The sequence below is a fragment of the Nannospalax galili genome, unplaced genomic scaffold (genome assembly GCF_000622305.1).
Source record: "Nannospalax galili isolate Female #2095 unplaced genomic scaffold, S.galili_v1.0 scaffold828, whole genome shotgun sequence".
Taxonomy (NCBI): Eukaryota; Metazoa; Chordata; class Mammalia; order Rodentia; family Spalacidae; genus Nannospalax; species Nannospalax galili.
Window position 1 is genome coordinate 1,802,844 of NW_008359075.1, and position 26,749 is coordinate 1,829,592.

Here is a 26,749-nt window from a genome sequence, read left to right on the forward strand (position 1 = left end):
TCTAAAACTTTACATCAGGACAGTTTGACTGTACCAACACATCTAATTAGCCAATTCATCTGCCTAAAAATATAAATAAGATATTAGGGTTTTTTTCAAAGAATCTGCTAGAAGAAAATATTTCCTTCCCTCTAAAAGTTTTGTTTAAAATCTTAGATATCACATTGTCTAATTTAGGAAGAATTAGTTAAAGAAGGCTTGGAATTGGGAATTAAAAGAGTCCACAAATCCCCTCTTTAGATTTCTCTCTGATTAGAATTTTAAGAGCATTTATGTAATACAATTTAAGCCATTGTTCCATTATTAACAAATAAGAACATGAAGAAATATCTGATAATTACTGAGTTAAACTTTGTTGTATTAAAATATAATGCAGGTTTTCATTTTTCCATAGCTATTTCATCTCAAAGTATATTCAAAATAAGAGTATTACTTCCTATACTTCACCTCTAAGCCTTTGCTAATTTTTTTAATAAAATACATTGAAGGCCAGTGTGGTGGTGCACACCTTTAATACCAGCACTCCAGAAGTAGAGGCAGAAGCATCTCTGTGAGGTCAAGTCCAGCCTAGTCTCTATACCAAGTTCCAGGCCAGATATAACTGCAGGAAGACCCTGTCTCAAAAAGAATAAAAAAATTGAAATGTGTTTAAAATTTTGTAGGTAAAACTGAGTCACACATTGTTTCAATTTATGTGCTGTTGTTGTGAGTAACTGCAACTGGATAATTCATAAAGAAATTCATTTCTTAAAATTTTTGAGGATTATAGGTCTAAGTTTCAGGGGATACGTGTGATGAGATGGGATGAGGACCTTTTTCCTGGTGGGGCCAATACAGAGTACAGAGAACGCCCAAGGCACTGAATAACAAAAGGGATTTATAAGAGTCAGTGATGATGTTTATAACAAGCATACACTGAAAATATCCCAGTAGTGCAATACTCTTACAATGTATTAATCTATTCATGAAATCTGAGACTTTACTTCCTAAATATTATGATCACTTCATAAATATTCTATCCAATTCCACTCCTCACTTTATGATGGGATAAATGTCCACATGAGTTTTGTTGGAGACACTCAAGTCATAGGACACTTATTTTCTGATCATATAAATACAGTTTCAATGTGCGGTTTGGTGTCTTGACCAGAGCAACGAAGCCAGAAGAGATTGAAGCTATCAATCCGTTTTTTAGAGGACTAAACCTTATTGTATATTTCCTGTGAGAATCACTATTTTGAAACTTCTTAATACAATTTTTCATGATAATTTGCATTAAACTTTCATTCTTTAATCCCTTCAAGCATATTTTAGTTTTGATAAAAAGGGGGTATCTTTTTACAATAGTTTTTTATTTTTTTAAAGATTTATTTATCTACATTATGTGTATATGCATCTTCTTATGCCTGAGCAAGTACCCACAACTTTGCATGCATGTGGAAGCCAGTAGAGAATGTGTAATTTGGGGGGAACTGGAGTTACAGCCATTCGTATGATGCCCAGCTTGGTATTTGGGTGCTGCATTGCAAACCACTGAGAATCTCTCAACTTCAAAAGAAGACTATCTAAATATATATCTAAACATATATCCAGAGCTCATTTGGCAATGATGAGTTGCCTTTTTGATAGATTCTTAATGTTCTAGAATTGGAGCTTCTTATGTTACTATAAATAACTAAAATGCTGTTGGTTTATTTAAGTCTCTGTTAATCAGATACAGGGCTGAAGTAAACCCAGAACTCTCTTGGAAATGTTCTTTGAAATGGTCAGTGAAATGTCAGGACTTGTGAATCAAGGGTTGACATCCAGAGCAATGTTTCCAAAAAGGAGATTTCTGTCATGGCTGCATAATTCTAACATTAAAGAGTGTGGATTTTAAAAGGGAAAATTTGTCTTTCCTATGCATCTTAAAACCTTAGTTAAAAAAGAAAATGATTGTGAAAATTAATCCATAGGGATTGGAGAGATGGCTCAGCTGTTAAGAGCACTGGCTGCTCTTGCAGAGAATCTGGGTTCAAATCCCAGAACCTATGTGCTGGCTTAAAGAGTCTGTACCTCTGGTTTCAAGGTTTTTAAAGCCCTCCACTGGCATCTGAGAAACTGCATGCATGGCTCTACTTACATATATGCAGAAAAAACACTCATACAATTAAAATTAAAACTAAATAAGAAAATGTAAAGCTTTTCAGAAATCAAATATGCTGTATCCATTCATTTAAACATAAGCATGATATTATGAAACTATAAAAATGTGGTGGCTATAATCTTATGGACACAGTTTGTCTTAAGCTAACAGAACTTTTTTTTAGAGTGGTAAGCATTGTTTCAATTATATATTATGGCTGAATATTCAGAGTAAAATACAAAAATATCATAGCTTATTATAGTTATGTAATGCTGTCCTTTGAGGCACATCTTTTTCTTTAACCTGTTTGCATAAAAATTATGAATAAAATGTCTAAAATTTTAATAATTCTATTAATTCTTTGAGAATTTCATATGCCTTATGTATTTTGAGAGTATTGACACACAACTCCTCCCCCTAAATCCTCCAAGGTCCTCTGCCACCTACCTAGTCTCCCCCAACATCATGTCTGACCAACATTTTTTCTGTTGGTCTTTTTTAAAAAATATTTTATTATTTTTATTTTATATGCATGCATGTAATTGTCTGCATGTAGGTAAGTGCACCCGTGTCGTGCAATGTCTGTGGAGGACAGAAGAGACTGTCAGATCGCCTGGAACTGGAGTTACTGACAGTTGTTAGCTGCCATGTGGGTGCTGGGACTCGAACCTGGGTCTTCTGAAAGAACAGTCAGTGTTCTTAACTGCTGAACCATCTCTCCAGCTTCTCTTTTGGTCTTTTTGAGACAGGGTCGCCCTGTAGCCCCAGCTGGCCGGCACTCCCTATGTAGATAAGGCTGGACTTGAACTCACAAAAATTTGCCTGCCTCTGCCTCCAGAATGCTGGGATTAAAGGCATGTGCTACCATGCCTGGCTGATTTTGCTTTTAATAATAATATCTCAAGTCTACTGGAGTGTAATCAACCTACTAGAGATCATACCCTTATACCTGGTGTTCCTACCCTGAAGCCATCAACTGTCAATAGCTTCTCAGTTAGGGATGGGGTCTCATGAAACCCTCCCTGCCTCATGTTTGTGTGTTGACTGGCTTGATCTTGTGAAGGTCTTGTGCAAGCAACCACAGGTGCTGTGATTTCTTGAGCACAGTGGTCCTGTCATGACCAGAAGACAATGTTTTGCTTCAGTCCTCCCCAAACTCTGGCTCTTACAATCTTTCCACCCCCTCTTCTGAAATGATCATTGAACTTTGGGGGTAGTGATGTTGATATAGATGACCCATTGGTGGCTTTGTTTATAATTTTAGGTAACAAGTTATACTGATAATAATTAAAAATATTACAAACAAGATTTTTTGTACAGAATGTAGTAGTAATCCAGATTGCTTCAAATGATTGTATATCATACAAAATGTGTATTTTATACCCATATGCTGGCATTTCCTAAGCTTTTTAAAAAATAATATTTTCTCAATAGACAGAACTGTCATTACAATACCACCTTCTAAAATGGATGTCACAGTTGGTGAAAGCATTGTCCTACCCTGCCAAGTGTCTCATGACCCTTCCATGGAAGTTGTATTTGTATGGTACTTCAATGGAGATGCCATAGATTTAAAGAAAGGAGGGCCTCATTTTGAAAGAATTGGGGGGGTAAGTATCTGAAATTGTTAAGTTCTTAATAATATAAATAAGTGTTTACTTGAATCACCATCTTTCATAATTATTCTCCTCATCTTTATTTGTATGGATAATCACTGTCTGTTTATAAATCTGCATCTGTTTTTATTTTGTTTTATGTTATGTCTTTCATAGAAATACTTGTTTCTAGATGCAATTATAGTAAAAGGATGATAAAAAGGATCAATTATAGGAAACTGTAATAATCCTGGTATATCTTCTAATTTCGAAGCTGTCTAATATTTAGTGTTTATCCAGCTTTAAAGAAAAAGGGACCTGCTGTGTGTGATTATACTTTTATCCAATTCCCTGTTTCTATCTATAGGAATCTGTTGGGGATTTGATGATAAGGAATATTCAATTAAGTCATTCAGGAAAATATCTATGCACAGTACAAACAACACTAGAAAATTTGTCTGCTGTAGCTGATGTCATTGTAAGAGGTAAGCACGAGTGATGAATAAGTGATTCCAATTTCATTCACCACCAAACATGTTCATATATAAAAGGACAGCTGTTTAAGGAGTCAAATCATGATAAAAGGATGAGAGAAAAATCATATATCATTTGTACATCATAAATTCTAAGGGACTGTATTATGGGTTCTATGGACATGTACATTGAATTGTGAAGCTTTCATTGCATGTAATAAATGACCAGACTTTGAGAATAGTATCAAGTACTAAAATTTAAACTGGACTTCTATTAATAATAAACCATTATTGTCAGATCAGGGTGAAATCCATAGGATTCCGCACTTTTTCAAATTAGTTATATTTATTTAAGCTATATTTTGAAATTGAATCCAAGATAAAAGTGTCAGTTTTTGAGATCAGCTCCCTGTTGCATGGTATTCAATGAACCCATGATAGACAGTCTCTAACTCTTCAAAGTTGGCATTTCTAACTTAAGTGTTACTGAGCAAGATGAATTACTAGGGCTTAATCTCATAATAGTGTTCTAGAAATGCAATGTAGGAAGCTTATTTTTCTCCTAAACATAACGGGTAAAAAAAAGTATGGTTATTCTTGCCCTCCATTGATGAATTTAAAATTTCTCACTCAGTCATCATAAACTGTCTTTCTTCAGGTCCTCCTGGTCCTCCAGAGGATGTTAGAGTAGATCACATCTCTAGTACCACCTCCCAACTGAGCTGGAGACCTGGCCCAGATAATAATAGTCCCATTCAAATATTTAGTATTCAGACTCGGACACCTTTTTCTGTGGGCTGGCAAGCTGTTGCAACTGGTAAGTAAGTATTAAATATCTGGGGAGAGTTTTCAAATAATAATATGATTTTATTTGGATAACTTTAATAAATATACTTTTGTAGCTTTTAAATTTAATTATATACTTTCTGAAACTATGTGTTCTGACTAGTATCAATTTATTATCTTAAGTGTCTTGATGTTTTTATTTTTAATTTTTTAGTTCCTGAAATTCTCAATGGCCAGACATACAATGCAACAGTAGTGGGTTTGAGTCCTTGGGTAGAATATGAATTTCGTGTTGTTGCTGGGAACAACATTGGAATTGGAGAGCCAAGTAAGCCATCAGAATTATTAAGAACTAAATCATCAGGTAAGGAATGTTTACTACAAACATGGGTGATTGTTTCTGGTATAGTTCTTGAAAAAAAAAATTTTTTTTGTGGATCTTGAAGTATTTTGAGATCAAAATAAAAATCAGTAAGCTACTGCATATGTTTTTCACATTTGTATGGGACCAAGCCATATATATCCCACTCACTTCCTCCCCACAGTCACGTGATTAAGAGTACTTCCTGGACCTCCAGAGAACCCTGGTTGGGTTCTCATTACCTACTTTGGGAGGCTCAAAATTTCCTGTAACTCCAGGTTGTATGTTCATGTGGTCTTTTTGAAAAATCATAAGTTCACAAAATTAAGCACAAATTGGAATATGAAAATATGTGCTGGACAGGTTCCATTGCATGGTGGTGCATGCCTATAATCCCAGCACTCAGGAGGCAGAGGCAGGAGGATCCCTGTGAGCTCAAGGCCATCCTGGTCTACAAATCGAGTTTCAGGCCATCTGGGGCTATAAATGTTGCCATATGGATATCTTGATATACATCAACACTTTGAAACTATATTGATGAATATTTGCCCATTATTACAGATTTAGGATACATTTACTCTATGTCAAGAGAAATAATATTTCATCCTTCTGTATGTGTGATAAAAGCCTTATTCTGACTATATACTACATAATGCACTAGAGATTGTCAAGTTTACAATTTACCTTGAGCTATATTCAACACAATCGTCCTCTCAACTTAGAGTTGAATACCATATTTTTTTTCTGCTTCATCAAAATTAGCAGTGTCTGAGATTCTTTCAGAAGGCCTTAGATCCAAAGAATAAATGGAGGTCATCTCCCACACCTGCATTCTTTATACAAAATAACTCTCACTTTACAAGGGAAGAGTTTTTAAAAATCCTTCTTATTCTCTCCAGAGAGATTCAAAATTCAAGTACAGAGTTATGAAATAATTCAGGAATATATGTTTAAATGTGAAAATATTCTGATGGATAATAAAGGAAAAAATCCAGCTTGTTTATTGACAAAAATAATTAATTAATATACTGCCTGAGTAACTTGTTTACAGCACAACTGTATAATTAGGCACTAAATCAGTGGTGTCACTGTTACCATCTGAATGCAACATCGTTTTGCCAATTAGTAGATGATGCATAATAATGTCAAACACACGATGTTACTCGATTTTTAATTAATCTTGGAGCCAAGGTGCCCGCGTATCAAACAAAACTGTGTCCTTTCTCTTCGAAATTTGGATATGTGTAAACATAATTTATGTTCATTAAAAACGCAAGACTCTCAGTTTGCCTAGTGAGGTCTTTAAAGGTGAAGCCTCCCCTGCCCCCCCCAAAAGAATTCTTGATTAAGATGTACCTTTCATCCTTGCCATCCATATTTCTCTTGGTTTTCAGTCCCAATCGTGGCACCAGTAAATATCAATGGAGGCGGAGGAAGTCGATCTGAACTCGTCATTACGTGGGAGGTAAATTTCTGTCCAACTGAGTTATTTTGAAGGAGAAAGATGTAGCTGGCCAGAAAGAATACTGAAAAACTAAAAGACTTATTTGATCACTTCAGAGGACATATTTTTTTAAAGGCATAAAAAACATATTATCTTGAAGATGAATTATTTAGGGGTGGTATTTGAAACTTCTTATTTCTCTTAAAGTTAAGAGACCGTGACTAAGTCAGCACAATTTTCTCCCACATATAAGAAAAACAACTTCGGTATCTATTGAACAGTGGTCAGTAGTATTTTCATTAAGACTGGGTGAATTAAGCACTGTTTTATTTATTAGCTTTTGAACTCTTTTACTGTGGATAAGGTGAACTTAGTAAAATACAGGCAAAAAATATGGATTATTGCCCTTACATCACTCTGCAATGTAAGCTTTTTCTTTCCCTGTGTCTATATGAAAACTTAGGGACATCAGACAGCTTTTCTGGTCATCCTGTTTCATATTAGCATATAGGCTCAGTTTCATTTTACTCATTGAAAATTCCATCCTTATTTGTTACCAATTTTAGAGCAGACCTGAACAACCTTTTGACATGGATACATGATATTGTCACCTATGAAGCGGCATTCCATAACCATGCAAAAATTGCAGTACCATTTTTAAAATTGCAAAAAATAAAACACATATAATCTCTTTAAGTAAGTTAACAACCTTGTGCTATTCATCATTCATAGATACATTCAGTCACATGCAGCCAGCAGGTAGAAGATTGGACCTACCTGCATTAGCATTTCAGCTAATGTATAGTTCATCATTTCTAGTTCCATTCTGCCTTAGCCTTGAGTTCTATGGTATATAGGGAAATGAAAAGTCACATCCTCAATTGTCCTGCAATTTCTACCTTAATTTCTCCTTCTTCTTTGATTGTGTTGTATTTTGACTCCCCTGAATTCTAGAGGCTTGGAAAAAAAGTTAAAGTAGAAAGATATTGGTTTCTGAAACATTAATAATTTAGGCTTGGTGTATATCAAGCACCGTAAATGCAGGTGGTTTATAAAGTGGTGTGATATATGCCATTTTGTTTATTTTGAGTTTTTTGTTACCCTGATTGCATGTTTGGATCCTGTTCTCACAGGAAAATTCCAGTTGCAAGTCCAAGTATAGTTTCCAGTGGGTATTCAAGGGTCTCAAACACTTCTGGATTTTGTTGTTTCGTGGACAGACTCCCTTTTTTCTCAATGGTCTTTGAGAACAAAGTCTCTTTCAAAGCTGCTCATGGGAGATCCCCTATTGAGAGCTGCACATTTGATCTCAGCATACAAGCACCATACTTGGTCCTCTGGTGGAAGGTTGGTTCGTGTCCTCTTAGCCTCTCTCTTTTAATGTGTCATCAATGGCCGTGCAACTCTCATTCCTATTTAGAAATCTCGTAGGCATTAGACAACTGGAAATACGTACATTTCCTATATTCCAGAAAATACAGAGCCTTTTCTCACCAAGTTGGACAGTGGGAAGAAATAGCCCTTTAGTTCCCTTTGGTGGAAAACTAGACTTTACAACTACCTCCCTACACATTTTAGTATTATCCTAACAACAGGATGATGCTAAACACTGCAATAATATATTACCATTAAAGACATGCATAAAATTGATTCCTTTGGGGAATAAAAATCAATTTATCTCCAGTCAATATTTTTCAATTAGTGAGATTTTATAAACACCATACTTGGTTGTTAACGTGGTATGTGTGTGTATATATAGTGTGGGGGGGGGTGGTCAGACAAGATTTCTGCTAAGCATCCCATAATACATAAATGCTAATGTTGAGAAATTACAGTATTCTGAGAAGTAGAGTTAGAGAGGGAGGCAGAGAGAGAGAGGGAGAGAGAGAGAGAGGGAGAGAGAGAGAGAGAGAGAGAGAGAGAGAGAGAGGAAACTAGAGAACAGATGTTGTTTCCTCAAGGTTATAAATGACAGCCAGACACTCAGTGCAGTAGACTTTAACCACAGATGACCTGGAACTCACTATGTAGACCAGGCTGGCCCCTGTTTCACAGCAATTTGTCTGCCTTTGCCTCTGCCTCCTAAGTGGTGGTATTAAAGGCTCCAGGCCATCTCACCAAGCTTCTTTCTAGCCTTCTTAAACAGCTATGTCAATTTCTTCATCATTTAGCTCTTGATTACTATAAGAAAGATGACAGGAAGAACCTAAATAAATGTCTCCTGTTTCACCCTAACCTGAGCATCTTGGGTTCACACCTTTTTAGAGGAACACCATGATAAACAATAATTGAACTTCACTAACAAATGCAAAAGTCCTCGACCTGCTGAAATGAAAATTGTGATTGCATATGAGATTAATGAAGCTTTCAAAATAAATCAAATACTAGTTCCTAAATTCTTATAAATACCTTACAAAATAACTTCATATTAACTGTTTTAAGTCTTGTTTCCATGTAAAAGGAAAAACCCAAATAAAGGAAACACTCTTTCCTAAATTCCCTTACCTTTTCTTTCTATTTGTTAGGCTGTTCCATGTGCCAGGAAATATAGAAAAGCTCTAGTCATCTTGCTTAATGGGAATTTATTTTAGAAATACATGGAAAGTAATGAGGACATGAAAAAGTGTCTGCAATAGAGCTGACAGGACAGATGAGAGAGGGGAATATGGCCCTGTATTGTTGGAGCACAGGACTTCTAAGTGCCTCTCAGTTATTATATAATCCAGCCCCTGCTTCCGTAGTCCCTTGTGCATGTTCCCAGTTCTTTCCATCTCCTTTGCTTCCAGTTTTGTACCTGGCCATTAGATCATTCTATCACCTCTCTACCCAAATTATATCATTAAAAAATAACTGTGTATATATAGATATAATATATATGTTCTGGTACAAAACTGGAAAGCAAATATATACACATATTTGTTTGCTTCCAGTTTTTACCTGACCACGAGACAATTCTATCTTCTGTCTACCTAAATTACATCCTTAAAAATTTAATTGTATTTATTTATTTATTTACTTACTTATTATAGAGAGAACAAAAAACTTAGAAGAGTCTGTTCTCTTCTTCAACTATATGGGTGCCAGGATGAGCACAGTTCAAGAAGCCTGGTGACAAGTGCCTTTACCCACTGATCCAATATCCTCGGCTCCAGAGACTTTTTTTAAGCCTTATTCTCCTTCCCCAATTTTTAATTATTGTCTATCTACTCTTGGTTTACCTGTTATTGTACTCCAGACACCAGGCTTCTAAAGCAAAACCCACAGGAAGACTAGATTGCACCGGTTAGTTGTTATAGAGTGTAAAATTTGTGCTCCACAACTCCTCATGTTTACTGATGCATATAGTGCCTTTGGTTCTGGATGGTGTAACTGGATAATCAGATGTGGGTGTAAGTGGCAAGATAAGGTGATGATACTGAAAGTGCTTCTATGAGCCTCAAGAATATGAACCTTGTTCTGGCTCAGTTACATCTTTGTCTAATATTTAAAAAAACATAACAAAAGTATTTCCATTTGGAAAAACAAAAGAATTCCATTGATTTGTAAATAAAAGTTTGTAATCTGGTGACTGTTCGTCAAGACTGAGACACAAATTCATCTTCACTTGCTTATTTTATCTTATTATAAGTTCTCATAACCAAAGAGTTCTTATAAACAAACAGCTCTCGGAGCATGTGTATCTACTCTATTTTTAATTAATAATTTGAGGTTTTAATTGTGCTTTATAGAAATAGATGTCTGTGGTTATTAACAATTTGCTTTCTTTTTGTCTTGGGAAAAAACTATACATTGATGCTGTGAGTGAAAAATGTATGCTGAGTTTATTTATGCATTTGAGCAAAATATTCTATTTCTTTGAGTATATGATATTGAAGGGTGACTATATCACACTCATCTCAAATAATTATTTTTTTATTTTTGTTTTTCTTTTCACCTTTAAAGCGATTAGGTTTTTTCATTTTTATTTTTTAGAATAATTCTTGAAAGTATTGATAATTATGTGTATCTAGCATACAATAAATAGTTAAAAAGTAACTTTGGCACTGAGATTTAAAATTCAAATAAAAGTACATTTTAGCTTATAGAATCTTACAGTCTTCTTTGTATTTTATTGTTGCAGTTCATGAAGTATCAAGGAAAGTGATAGGCTTAATGTGATACTTGCTTTATATTTCTTTCTGAAAACTTGGACTTTCCATCTGAGTTTCTTTCACTAGAATTATTTTCTTAATAAATATTCTAAATAAAATTATTATTTCAATTCTTCACTAAACATTTTAATTGCCTCTATAGAAGAAATGTCAAATAATAAATAGTATAATTCAAAACATACCTTTTACCCATACTCAGTGGTTTATTGTGTTCTGCCTAAGTCCATTCCAGAAGAACTACAGAATGGAGAAGGATTTGGATACATCATCATGTTCCGGCCAGTTGGCTCTAAAACCTGGACTAAGGAAAGAGTAGCACTTGTGGAGTCATCCAGGTTCATTTATAGAAATGAAAGCATCATGCCCCTGTCTCCATTTGAAGTCAAAGTGGGAGTATATAATAATGAAGGCGAGGGATCCCTGAGTACAGTGTCCATTGTCTACTCTGGGGAAGATGGTAAGCTGTCTTCAGCTCAGGATGTTCCTCCTTGTATCTTTAGGCACAGTTTGTTGTTTTGTTTTCCTTGAACCATTCTGTTGACGATATCTATGTCTTTTACTGAATGTTAGAACCTCGGCTGGCCCCAAGAGGAACTTCTGTCCAGAGTTTTTCTGCTTCTGAAATGGAGGTCTCCTGGAATGCTATTGCTTGGAATAGAAATACTGGAAGAGTACTGGGCTATGAGGTAATCCACATTGACATTGCTCTCCATAAATGCAGCAGCTCACCAGACAATGGCTGTTGTACAATAGTTCTGTTAAACCAACCTACTTCTTATCATGTATTGGTATACATCTGTGTTACCCTGCTTTACACCATTATTTCAGAACACTTGAGATAATCCATTTAGAAAGAAGAATATGGGGGATGGGGCATGCTAGAAAGATGCTCAATGATCAAAATTTTCCAAAGAAGTAAAAATCACAGTAGTCAGTTAAAAAAGAAAGCTGACACATACATTCTCTTAAGGAGTGAGGTTTATTATAAGAAGAGGGCCTCAAGACTGTGATGGGGCCTCCGTGTGAAGGAGAGGTCATTAGACATAAACAACACAAAATAGACCATATATGGAGGTATCTAAATATGATAAGGCCTTAAAAGGTAGAACGGGTTTCTGTTTAAAGCCTAGAGAAAACCTAGTGAAGAGCTTTAGTCTTAAGAGTAAGAATTAGAGAGAGAGAGAGAAGAGCACGCGAGAGAGAGAGAGAGAGAGAGAGAGAGGGAGAGAGAGAAAGAAATAGGAGAAGAATGAGGTGAGAGAAGGAAAAGAGCCTCTTCATATAGCGGCATTCATCTCCAGACCAAATCCCCTTCAGGAGTCTTGGACCAATCCCCAGAACAAAAGCAAGTTCTGACGTTTTATAACCTTTTAGGATGCTAGAAAGTTTCACATAACATCATTTAGTTCAGAATAGTATACAAGACAAGGAGCACAGAAGATCCTGGAACCATAAATGAGAGCTGCCAAGACAGCACATGCTGATTCTTAACTCCCTGTCTCAGTGAAAGTAGCAGGAAGCTGTGGCCTGATTCACGCTATGGGGTCAAGCCTAAAGATGTAGGAACCTGTTCTTCTACTAAAATCACAAGAACTGGAGTTTGGATCCCAGCAGTCACAAACAAATCAAGCATCTCACAAACACCTTTAACTCCTGATCTGAGAAATCCATGCTTCTTCTGGCCTCCACGTGCACAAGTGTACATAGTTACACATGTGAACATGTACTCACACAGATAAACACACATTCACAAATAAATACAAATTTAATTTTTTGAACTTATTTAATCTTTAATTTTTTTTCCTTTTAATAATTTATTTAATAACCACATATTTAGAAGAAGCATTCCATTACAACAGCATTGACATATTCAACAACAATTTCCAGAGCTAGGATGCGTCTCTCTCAAAATTGGCTACAACTTTAGGTTTACAGTTGAGTTAGTACAGTTATACAATACTGTACTCAGCATAAACCCTACAAGACATAAAATTAAATGAGGTTTCAACCTTTAAAAAAGATCTCCATTTCATTATTAAAATACACAATTTCATACAGAAAAATTCATTTTTAATGCAATTGACATTGAGATGTTTGCACATGCATTTCTAATCTCTGTATATCTGATCATTACCAGTCACAGTCGGTTACTTTCTGAGCTTCTTGGCATCTGAGCATAGATATAAAGTCATCAGGTAGATTTCAATAGTAATGTTTTTCACATCTACTAATTATTAAGGAGCAACTTTTTATGATTTGAATAATTATTATTATTTTAATCATTATTTTTTTTTATTTTAATAACTACATGATTAGAAGAAGCATTTCACTACAGCTTTAACATATTCAGTAACACACTCCAGAGCAAGAATACATCTCTTTCACAAGTAAGTGCAAGTTTTTAGGCTCACGGTTGAATTAATACAGTTATACAATACTGAACTCAGTACAAGCCCTGTAGGACATAAAATTGAATGAGTTTATAACCTTTAAAAAAATTTCCATTTCATTTTAGAACATATTGTTCCCTGCAGAAAGACTCTTTGTTTTGTTACTAACACTGAGATGTTGGTGCATGCATCTCTAATCTGTGTGTATCTGATTATTACCAATCATAATCGGTTACACTTGGATCCTTGGTGCCTGTGTATGTCTATAAAGTCATCGGGTAGATTTAAATGGTAACGTTTATCACTTCTACCAATTAACATGGTGCATATTTCCATGCTTCCTCCTCAAATATAATACATTTTAAAAAATTTGTTGATTTTTTTTGTGTGTATATCACACAGAACAATCCAAACCATCCTATTCAACTATACACCCACTTCCCAGATGGCACCTTCCCATAGCCTCCCTCCCCCCGCTAGAGTCCTTATGCTCTGTTATCTCTGTTACTGTCTGCTGTGTTGTCAGCACCCCCAGTTATTTCCCACTACTTGTCCATCTGGTGAATCTAGTCAGACTATCTAGAGGTCTTTGTTTTAGGACAGTCAGCTGTTCCTCATCTAGCATCAATCAGTTGTCAATATTCCTTTAGATAAGATTGGGGTTTGCTGTTCATTTTCCCAGTTCTATGCTGGGTTACTATCTGGGAGTCCCTTTGGCTACCCTGGCCAACAACTCAAAAGAAGGTATCACCTATCTGGCATTGTTGCTTGTTATGCAGCCTTTAGCTATGCATATTGACTCCTGAGAAATTATATTTGCCCCTTTAATCTTTGGTTATAGATTCCTTTTGGGTGTTTAAGGCATACACTTGGACCAGATAAACCAATTTATTTTTACACTTAAGTCCCTTTGAGGATCTGTTCCTCAGGGGTCACATGGGCTTGGGAGGAGCCCCTGGCTCCTTTCTTTTACCAGTTCTGCCTATGTGAAGATAAGTCAAAGGTTGTGCTCAACCATGGTTGGCTTCGCTTGGAAGCATGGAGGAAATGATTCCTCTGTCTTGAGCCTCCTCTTTGTAGACTGGACACTGGTTCCAGTCCATCTGGTGGGGTCTCCTCGGCCTCCTTGATCAAGAGGACAATTATAGGACATATGGCATAGTGGTGACCACAATTACAGGACATTTTGAGAGATACTCATAGTCCCCTGGAACTAGTTGACCTAGGAGGGCAAGGAGCAAAAACTGTCCTTTATATCCCTCTGACCAAACAGCCAAGGTTAGTTCCACCAGTCTGGTATTTTTAATTACTGTGTGCCATGTAGCTAAATCTTGGGCAAAGACCAATTGTTCTCAGATAAACCTTACCTAGCAAATATTTCTTGATCTGCTATATATAATTTGTCAGTATGTTGTAGGAGTAATATCGTTAATTTTTAATTAAAAAAATATATTATTGTGTGTGCATGCTGTAGGAGGGAGCACACACGCCACAGCATGCATGTGCAGGTCAGAGGACAACTTTGTGGAGCAAGTTCTCTGCTTTCACCTTTTTTTTTCTAGTGTTTTTTAATGTTTACAGAAACTTCACTGAGAATTTCAGACATGCATATAAGGTGTTTTGATCAAATCCATGCCCACTCCCTCCCCTCCAACATTCCCCCCTCTGAAGCGGTAACCCTAAAATCTTTTAAGGATTAGATACAAGCTCCCAAATACTTTTGACATTTTTGGCCTTGGAACAGAGTATGTTGCTAACAGGCCCAAGGACATTTTGACTTTTAGCCCAGAAACTGGCTACATTTCTTTGGGGTCTTTTTACCCTAACTGCCTAGCCAATTCCTACCTCTTATTCTTATCACACCATCCTCTGAAGCGAATCAGGATGCAGACTGCTCTGGCTTCTTCCATGCTGAACAGGGACTCAGGATGAGGCAATTTAAAGAAGTGATGAAAGGGTCATTTTGGCTTGTAGTTTCAAATGTTCAAATCTTATTTGGCTTATTGCTTTACGGTTGTAATAAGAAAGTGTTTCATAGTGTAAACACCTGTAGATGATACTTATCCCATGTCATGAAACAAAGATGTAGAGTGCTATTGTCTCTTTCAAGATAGTAATCTCAATGACTGAACTTCTTCCCATAACACACCACCTCTTCCAAGGTTCTTATAATTTCCCATATATTAATTTATGATTACTCCTTCAATATACTGGCCTTTGGAGGAGCATTAAATTCAATCTGTAGTAATGTTTAACGCTAAAGACAAGGATGATGGGAAGGGATCATTTCCAAGTGATCTTAAGCCAACATATTAACAGATATTTTTCCATAGACATTTTAATAGGTACATGATATCAATTAAGATGTGTGACATACAACTTTGTAGCTATTATCAAAAATAATGCATAATAATTTATTGCGAGGATAAAGCTAATATTGTGTTCTTGCTACAATAATATATTTTTAATCAGTAATGTTCCTACTTGATTATTCAAACTGCAGTCATTGTGTTCTTAGGCAGAATAAAGTGGGCCTTGATCTTAAATCATAGAGTATCACTGTGAAACGTGCTCTGTCAATTGGAGTATGACCTGAAAAGTTTGAATTATCATGGTATAGGGAACTAAGTCATTAGATAGAAAACAGCATAGATTCTCCTAAAATGGTTCCACTTAAAGTGCATAGAGTAAAGCAAATCACACGTGTAGACCTTTGTTCTCACAAAGTTAGGAGTGAGGATGAGTAAAGGGAAAGTCATTAATCACAAACATCTCCTCAACTTGAAGGTCCAATGAGTCACATCAAAGACATTTGCCTTTTGGAAGCACAGTACAGTTCAATTTGAAATATGGGGGATATTTCCTTGCACTTTTTTTCCCTAAGGATCCTCTTAAATAAAACCTTCTACTCCTATGGTAGATATTGTTGACATTCCATGCCTAGAATGGCACCCCTCATACGCAAGCCCTGTTATGTCTCTAATCTCTGTATTCTTCACTCTCTAATGTTGTTTCTCTTCAAGTTCTTAGAGAAGAATTCTCCATCTACTTTCCCTTCTTTGGAATGCATCCTATAATTTATTGACATATGTGGGTTTTTACTCCTTTGCTAAATTGTGGAGCTGAAAACTAGTACTGGACTTTATGCTCTATTATCTTGTTTCAAGCTCTCTGAAACAATGCCATTGTGCAGCAAGTGATCACCTTGAGTGCAGTTATTAATTAACTTGTGACTCCAAAAACTCTGAAAGAAATGGTAACAGCAAACATCAAAACCAAAATGTTTGATTAATGGTATGGAATTTGTTTTAGTGTGAATTATTATATGTTCTTTGTAAAAGCTCATAGCCTTTAGATAGTTCATTAATTATTTTGGTAACCTAAAAATATCTAGGTTCTTGTACTCATGGTAAATACATTTTCTTGTGAAATATTTCCCTAAAAATTTTAGACATTTTTATTTTGTTGTAGGATTATGTGCATTTTAATTTTAAAACATTTTTATCGATTTTGAACCCCTATCTTCCTAGTTATGATTTATGAGCCCAGCGCCTAATTTTTTTCTTTGGAAAAGAGTAAATTATTTTTCTTTGTTTTTAATACTCAGGTCTTATACTGGACAGACAACTCCAAGGAATCTATGATTGGTAAAATTAGAGTCAGTGGGAATGTCACAACCAAGAATATTACAGGGCTAAGAGCTAATACGATCTACTTTGCATCTGTGAGAGCCTACAACACTGCAGGGACGGGGCCCTCAAGCCCCCCAGTCAATGTCACCACCAAAAAGTCTCGTAAGTATACATAACACCATAACACTCCAGATCATCGGAATCATCTGCGGGTGTAAAAATTAGAGTCAGTGGGAATGTCACAACCAAGAATATTACAGGGCTAAGAGCTAATACGATCTACTTTGCATCTGTGAGAGCCTACAACACTGCAGGGACGGGGCCCTCAAGCCCCCCAGTCAATGTCACCACCAAAAAGTCTCGTAAGTATACATAACACCATAACACTCCAGATCATCGGAATCATCTGCGGGTGTATATATAATTAGTTCTTCTAACCTCATTGTATCACTGAATAGTCTGGTCACTTGATTTGTCTCCAAAATGAAGAAACATTTTGAAACTATACAGTAAAAAGTAAAATAAGCTGTTTATAATCTTTTTTTTTTGAATTTTAAGAAAGAAGTTTGAGTATGTCAATTTCAGAAGAGCAGAATTCTTAAGGTCAGGATCTTTATTGCTTCTTACAAAATGGGATAAAACAATGAACTCACTGCAGTTCATTGAGCAGTTACTGAGTCTTTAAGAGCCTCCATAGTCACTCCTGCAAATTAAGGATAAAACAGTAGTATTTATATTCTCATAAAAAATTTTAAGGTCAAAAGAGATAATTACTAGCAAGTGTCTAGCTAATACTTTAGTATGTGCTGAACTAACAGTTTCTTTGCTATATTTGAATTTATCATTTGATAAATTTTAACATTACCTTTGAATTTATTGCTGTCATATTTTGATCATTTGAATCCTAGAATGTATGCCATCAGATACATAAATCTTCCCCTGTCAAATGTCTTCTCACTGTGTTTTATGTGGAAGATTTCAAGTCTAAAATGAATCTTATTTCCACTGCCTTGTGAATCAGTTAGGTATCTCTCATATAGTCAGAACCTTCTAAATGAAGATGATAATCTGTTATTTTGGTGTATTTGTCCTCTGACTGAGACACGTATTCATAACATCAGGACCAGTCGTAAACATGGAAAAGTCATATGTGAATTACCATTCCCTGAAATATGTATTATTTATGATTGCATAATGCCTCTATATTCTTTATATATTATAGATGAACACAAATTCTACATACAATCTCAGGCAGTTGAATTAATAAGTAAGGTAGCTACTGAGTGACTAATGAGTGGGTAGTGCATAAAGCATGGATATGCTGGGCAAACTGAGGGTCTTCTGAAAGCAGAAGACAATCAGAATCTTTATACTGGTGACTACTTTAAAATTTACGCATTATTTGTGGAGTTTTCACATAATAATTTCATGTTATAATTGACCATGTACTAACTGAAGAATATGGAAAACAAACGTGTAAGTGGGGACTATTATAGTATTTGAGAAATACTAAGCTATAAATTCACTGGTACTGAAATGAATAAACAAATAAAGGGAAAGGCTAGCCTTACCTATTATGGTGGCTAAACTTGATTGTCATCTGATACATCTGGGAAGAGGGAATCTCAACTAAGGAATTCCTTCTACTGGTTTGACCTGTGGACATGGCTATAGGCCATTTTCTTTATTGCTGATTGATATGAGAAAGCCCTGCCCATTGTGTGTGTGAAGCCATCCCTAGATAATTGGGCTTAGACTGATTAAGAAATGTAACTGAACTTGAGTGGAGGAGCAGGTCAGTGCAGTATTATCCCCCCAAGTTTCTGCTTCAGTTCCTGCTTGAGCTTCTGACTTGACATCCCTTGATGATTGATTGTAACCTCTAAAATTAAATAAACCCTTTGCTCACCAAGTTTCTTTTAGTCGTGGTGTTTATCACAGCGACAGGAAACAAAATAAGACACCTATAGGTATTGTACTTTCTTACACACATATATTGGGAAAGATAATTAATTATTTGAGAAGAATTTGGAAATCAGATTATAGTAAAATTAGTTTCTCTTTATACATCATGTGTGAAGAAAACCTTTAAAGAGTCCTTAATTAAACACAATACCTAACTATATTCAGAGTACTAGGACAGCTTTAAATTACTTTATATCAATCTGATTACATCCTCAATTCATGATCTAGAGCAGGATTTCCTTGTTTCTGTTTTAATTTTCTTATCTATGAAAGAAACCACTCTACTGTACTGTCTTCCTAAATTATCCATGAAGCAGAACCAAAATACTGATTATAGAGAATCTTGGAAAATTCCAACTGCTGCAGAACTGTGAAGAATGAATCAAATAAACAAAATCATCTAGACAAATACATTTCTAGAGGGTAGCATTATTACTAGATTTCCAACACAAAAGACCAGGCTCCAGAATTCCCAGTGGATTAACTTGGCCACCTACACCAATGTGTTAATTAAAGATATGCATAATGGGTCTGGAGAGATTGCTCAGTGATTAAAAGTTTATATGCTTTTCCAGAAGACTGGAATTCAGTTCCCAGAACCCACCTATGGCAACTCACAACCACCTGTCACTTCAGTTCCAGGAGATCTGATGCCATGTCTGGCCTCCACTGGTACCTGTATACACATGACATACACCCAAATAGAAAAACAAACTGCACAAAAGTTTGAAAATTAAAACATGAAAGATGTGAGTGACAATGCAGTCTCAGTAGTGATTTAATTAGAGGTACTACATTAGAAAGAATGAATATTGGGACTCAGACACTTTTATACCACAGGAAGCTTGTTCATGTGAACGTTCAGCAGTGGTGGCTTCTATCACAAGACCCATGCTGCCTCAATCAGACAAGGGCCCAGAGTGGAATGAGGGAAATGGGCAGTGACCCATCCCAAGCCTGGGAACTTTTGAAGACTGATTACTGCTGGATAAGGGAGAATAGACATTCCTTATGGTCTCTAGATAGGCTGATTAGACTTCAGTGGATGAACTTGCACCCAAGGACATCTGGGTACAAATGCTTGACCAAATAGGATTTAACATGTGTGGCAGAATGCATGAACTCCTGTAGTGGGGCAGAGAGTTGGGGGAGGGGATCTATGTTTGAAAAAAAACTGTTGTGTGAAATGTACAAAAGCTAAATAAAATATTTTTTATAAAGAAAGAAGAGGTAAAGGGGTTCAAACAGCTCAAATCCATCTTTGGGGCACTGCTATAAATGTTAGGTTTCAGTAGGAGAACTGGGGAAAAGGGGAAGAAGTATGCACAATTAAGTAGTCTTCATCAAAGAATGATCTGGCTCATTACAATCTCAGCTATGGTTCTGCCTGCAAGGTGTCCCAAAGAAGTCCTTATTTTGTGAGGGGACAAGTTAGTTTGCATAAGATGATAGCTCCTGATCTGAAGTAAAACCTCAGTCATCACATATAAGTTTTTGTATTTATGATTTGGTCTGTCCAGTTGAGCTCTGCTTTTCCTAGACTCCAAAGTGATTGTAGGCTTAAGACAATGGCTGGAGACCTTTAGGTACTTTGGGGGAGTCTTGGACACGAAGACTGAGTTAACCTACTTTTATGCACTTGGACTTGAGTGAGAATAACTGCCTATAATCAGACAAGCAGGAAATTGACCCTGAAGTAAAGAAGATCTATTTAAAAATACAAAAACAGAGGATCACCTGGCCTGGCACTACCTGTCTTTAATCCCAACTTGGGAGGGAGTAACAGGTGAACCTCTATGAGATCCACGCCAATCTGGTCTACACAGAAAGTCTCAGGCCAGCTGGGTCTACATGGAGACTGTCTCAACAAACAAACAAACAAACAAACAAACAAACCGAAAATGAAGACTAATTCCAGACTTTTACACAACCTTTAGTTACCACATGTGCCCTAGCAGGAGCCAGTGCAGCTTCTGAGTCCCTGTTGTAGCATGTGTGGACTGAAAATTCCCACACCTGTTTTATTCCAGTCATCTAGCCTGAGACAGAATGGATATGAATGATTCTCAGGAAAAGATTAGCTAAAGCTGTAGCTCTGCTCCTCCTCCTGTTTTACACTGTGTCGAGGAAGTCTTTGCTAGATGTTGTATCAGGATCTGCTTCCATAGTTTTTCTAGAGCAGGGTGGATTTTTTTCCAACTAATCTCATATCTGGATGGAGATCTTCCGTCCATCATTGGTTTTAAGATTGCTCAGGCATTAGTTCTTACTGACTGAGATATGCTAAAGTAGGGAATACACACACACATTCGTATTAGGTTCCATTGCTGTCTCAGGCAAAATCAGAGTGATTAAAAACATGTAAGAATTGTATTAAAAACACCCCAAAAATATGTATTGTGATAAGAGATATTTTGCTGCAGTTATTTTGGAAAGACTCAGTTTAATTTTTATCATATGGAATTCCATTGACCAGATTAAGGTAGCTGAGACTGAAACAATGAATATAACTATATATATTCATATATAAAAAAAAACTCTTTCATTATACAGTAAACTGCATTTGTATATGTATATATATGTATGTTTGTGTGTAGTCTATATGTGCACATGTGTGTTTGAGTGAGATTTTAAAAAAAGATTAATTTTTTTTCTCTAAATTTAATTTGTTAGTGGGCTTGCCCATGCATCAAAAATTAAATGTATGTGGGTTTATGATAATCTTCTCTGTCTTATACATATACGTCTTCATTTTTTACGTCAAGTTTATTTGGTTGACCCAACTTAGTCTCACAAATCAGCTTGAATGCAATTTAGATTAAATGCCAAGAACATTATCTGATGTTTATCTAATACAAACACAGGATCACCTTATCAAGTGAGGGTTTTGTAAAGCAGTTTAATTAGATAGGAATAAGTTCATATAATGTGAAATGCTGGACTACATACATCAGCTTAGGGAATGAGAATCAGAAAATATGATATGGAGGGTCATATTTCCCTAAGCATTCATCTTTCTTCACCGAAGAAAGTGGCAAACTCATAATTACTATTTTCCTTCCTGGAAATCTAGGTTCCGTTTGTCTTTCTCTCTTTGTTTCTTTTCTCTTTTCTTTCTCCCACAATCTCCTATCATCCTGGGGTTTGAGTTAAGGCTTTGCAGGCCAAGCAAATCCCCAGTTCCACTGTACATCCCCAGCTCTACTTTCAAATTTTCTTAAATTTAACTTCACTAGCATTTACACTTCAGTGTCAGTTAACAGAACGGGCACGAGGCACTTGAAAATGAAAAGGTTATAAATATGTACAACTTATCATTTCAGTCTTTCCATATTTTATGTCACAGACATTGTAAATACAGAATAACAAAGATTCCTAATCAAGGTGTAGCAAATTCCCACAAACAGTATCTTATAAATGCTAACCTTTAAACTAATACACTACTTCACAGATGTTTTTGTTGTGGAATTTTTATTTTCATTTTTTAAAATGTCCTGCTACTTTTTAATTTCTTTCTTTTCATAAAGTTGTTGGAGAAGTTTTCATCAGGGATCACAGAAGGACACCCAAAGCAATAGGGAAAAAGAGCCTTAATGACACATTAAAGGCAGCCCTGACTCTAGTGCTATCCTTGGATTTAACTTTGATTTTTCCATGTCCTTGAAATGACATCAAGATTAACTCTGAACAGTGTTAGCAGCATCCAAAAAAAAAAAAATTCTTCATCCATCACACACTGAAACTGTCACCATCTAGATTTTCAATTTCATACCTGACCTTTCATTGTAATGTCAGTAAAACTAGAACTCACATTTACCAAAATCTCTGCCATTTGTGATTGGATAAGCTAATGAGAAGAAAGAATTCCATTATTACATTTTTTCCCAATATTATGATCCTGTCATCTACTCAATGAATAGTGACCCCATGATTCTCTTATGGTTTTAAGCACTGAGGTATCCTTCCCTTCAGATAATGTCTCTCTTACTTGGAAACAACCTAAAACAAGGAAGAGACAAATAAAATAATTACGTTGTTAGATAAAGCATAAATAAGAAGCTGAGATACATGTAAGAAAGGGTACCTCTGTGAAGAGGGCTACATTTTTGGATGTAACATAAAAAATATGAAGAGTTAAAGGACAAAAGATCTCTCTCTCTCTCTCTCTCTCTCTCTCTCTCTCCATGTGTGTGTGTACATGTATATGTATCTACAAAGCTTTAGAAGTATAGTATTCTCATTGCTATTGCAAAAAATGATGATACTGTCATTACATTCAAAGACTACTTGTGATGTATTTGTAAGTACCTCAGCATCTTAAAAATGATTCATTTCAAGATGGCTGAAAAGTAAAGTGAACACACTGTGTTCCATACAGACATCACTTAGGTGGCACGAAGAGTCACAAAGAAAAGAAGAAAATATTTACATCAATTGCAAGAGGAAAGGAAAAGCATAAACAAAACACTGCTTCTGTAGTAAATCAAATTCAGACACTGTAACAGAAAGTGTTTGCAAATTTTGGCTCAATTTGGCCAATCTGATGTTGACTGACTAGCACTCTGTACTGGATTCTTTCTTGCTGTAAATATGCAATCAACCCATATTTAGACATAAAGGAAGCATTAAGCTTTTATTCCATCTTGCAGTTATGTTCTTTCTCTCTTGCCCAAATGTCAACCCCATGCTGTTACTTAGAAGTGTAACATAAGAAGTTGTTTTTGAATTGAGTTCACAGTGTGAACTACAGCTGAATATAAATGCCAGCTACAGAAAAATTGATTACAGGGAAACCATTAGAGCTGTTGAGGGCAAGTTTAATGCTGCTCTGTCATTTGATTAATAGAAAATTATTTTAGTCTTTCTAAATTGCCTGCAAAAATTAAACCAAAGTACAAAAGATACTTGTTTATTGAGTTTATCATTTACAAATGTCATGCAAACATCATGACACATGTTTCATAATATTCACATGACAGTGCTTTTCCTAACATAATGGATATTTTATTTTCATTATAAATATTTGCAATATGCTTTACTTTCCCAAATCAAATTAAGATTGTAAACGTGCAAATATTAAGGTGATAGCCTTTCAGAAATTTTTTGTTTGTTTTCCTTTTCTAATGCCAGAGATATGACACTGCTATTTTAGAAACACTCATGTTTCTAAAATAAGAGCAAGATAAAAAGACTATAGAGAACTTCCCAGGTAATTAACTGAGATTCTTCCATTTTATCTTCCTTTCAAGAAGTACAAAAAGAACTTAAGAGCAATAGCACGAAGGGGCAATCTTGAATATATGATAATTATATTTAAGAAGTGAATCATTTGCAAACTTTGGAATCATATTATTAGTGACAAGCCATTTTGAACACAATTGGAACATTGATCATGTCATAACAGTGCAGGGGTGAACCTCTACTCTTAGGAGAGAAATAATGGCTATTGAGACTTCAATACATGTCCCTAGCACAGGGCAAAAGACTTCATATTTTATTTCATGTGAGCTAAGAATTTTATAAACTAGAGTTATACTCTAATTTCAGACATAAGAAAATCAGGGCTATTGAGCCTACAACTTCTGCTCTTTGACTCAAAATCTGACCCTCCAGACAACAAAGAGAAATAAAACATGCCAAGTAATCTATATAATTGCCTGTACATACCAAAGAGCTTAGTTTTAATACAACTTATGTAATGTTATTCCCAGAGGATATTTTGCATTCTGTTTCAAGAAACCAGTTCACCAAAGACAATGACGAAGTTATTTTCAAATGCCAAAAATGCCAGTCTACCAAGGCAATAAAAGTCACTTCCCTGTTTCCTTGAGCTGCAACTATGGACTCAAATATTGAAAGCAATCCTTTTTCTCTAAAACAGTTGAGAAAAAGCAAAAGCACAACAATAAATGACAGAACAATAAATGTGGAACATCCCTCCCAGTGACATTGAGAGACTGAATTTATATTCACTCTATTTAATGCACAGTATTGTTAAAATTGGTACTTAATTTTGAAGATGTTGAGTCTGTGATATCTTGTGAGAATTGTTATATTAGCACTTATATATAACTGAATAAAAGTTAGGAAAGACATTTGGGATAAATTAAGAGAAGATGGTGATAACATCTGTGATGGTTTGAATGAAAATGTCTCCCACAGGCACTAAGTATTTGGACATGTCCTCAGTTGGTGGTGTGCATTTTGGGGAGATATTAGAAGGTGTAGCCATGCTAAGACAACATCACTTCTGCTACTGAGCCCATCATAAATAAATATATTAGGAGGCATGTGATGAGTGGTTACTAAGCATAAATGTGATGAATGGATTGGACCTATCTTGTCAACTATAAATTGTGCCAATACTCACTGAACAATCAATATGACTTGAGCAAATAATACTGGACATTGAGTAATTTTAGTTAGCCCATTGACTATAAAGTGAATTGTTTAGAATACCTTATTATGTGATTATTAGGTAAGGACCAAACACTGGGCAAGGTGTTGGGGATGCAGTTAAATGGGTAAAATGCCCTCAAAACTTTATGAACATGTAAGATAAAGAGTAATTATCATTCAATGAGATGAAGCTATAATAAATACTAATTGCCCACATGGAAACATGGGGTAAATACTTCTCTGTCTACTACATCTCAAATGTGGCAACAGGTAATGATGAGAGTGGCTTGGGGAGGCTGTGTGCTCTGCCGTTCACAGATTGTGCATTTCCAGTGATGCACATGAGAGTAAGCAGCAGTTCAACTGAAAATCCAAAAGGAATCACATCTATTTTTATCAATGTTCTAATGAGTTAAAGGTTAGGCTCACTCAGCATCACAAATTCAAAAAAGAAACATCTCGAGGGTCAGTTTTATCTTTTCTCTTATTTCTACCTGAACATTTTAAATTTCTCTTCATGATTTTTCAGTCTCACATACAGAAAAAAGATGTGGATTGACATCATTGAAAAGCAGCTTGTTGTGAAGAAAACCCTAGTTTAGAAACCAAGAGGCTGAGTCTGTTTTGACTCAACTTCTTGTTAGCTGTGTACTGATAAATGACTTCCTACTCTGCAGGTTACATTATTGGAAATAGACTGTTGTGGTTGATCTATATCTATTCTCTCATAAGGGTGATTCTAAATCTTTCCTTCCTCACTTCCCATTACCTCTCATGCCAGCCATTAATTTCAAAGAAAAAAGATCAACGCTTGGGGATCAGAATACACATTATATGGTGTGATCAATCTGCCTACAATGATATTTCATACTTCTGGACTCCAGGAACTCTAATTATAATTTATGACATGCATATTTTCTAAGTGCACAGCCACAATTGTTTCAGCTCAAATATGTATGTGTGCAAATTCAGGTACATGACCATGTGATTGACCAAACCTCTTATAGGATATCTAGCCTGGACTATGCCTGAATAAAGGAAGTTTCAAACTTCAGATATTGTGCACAGCTGTGATTCCTGCCACACACATTGAGAATAGCAAAGGGATCTACAACTCCTGGCAGAAAGCATGGTCCTGTGATGAGAAGGCAAGAGGGGAATATTTCAACTCTGTGACATTGTCTCTCTTGAAGCTCTGCTGTATTATGACAAGAGTTATAAGAAATTCTGTATACTTCAGAACTTATTACTAACACTTTGCTTAAAATATTGTGAGTTGGTTCTGTTAATCCCAGTTGAAAATATGAATCCTGTATTAAAAAAATTAGATAAGAATTAGGAATGAACACCTATGCATATGTATGTATACATATGCTTATATGAAGAATATTTTCAAGTTGAATTAGTTAACACATTAATAGTCAAATC

The 26,749-nt window shown here is 35.7% G+C and overlaps 1 protein-coding gene across 1 annotated transcript in view; it reads left to right on the forward strand.

Moving 5' to 3' along the window:
* Nucleotides 1-26,749, forward strand: part of Cntn6 (contactin 6) — a 384,479-nt gene that overhangs the window by 352,322 nt on the left and 5,408 nt on the right. Inside the window, 8 exon segments of the mRNA XM_008822699.2 lie at nucleotides 3,560-3,735; nucleotides 4,088-4,205; nucleotides 4,852-5,010; nucleotides 5,194-5,343; nucleotides 6,735-6,805; nucleotides 11,158-11,392; nucleotides 11,506-11,621; nucleotides 16,933-17,119. Coding sequence (XP_008820921.2) covers nucleotides 3,560-3,735; nucleotides 4,088-4,205; nucleotides 4,852-5,010; nucleotides 5,194-5,343; nucleotides 6,735-6,805; nucleotides 11,158-11,392; nucleotides 11,506-11,621; nucleotides 16,933-17,119 — 1,212 coding nt within the window.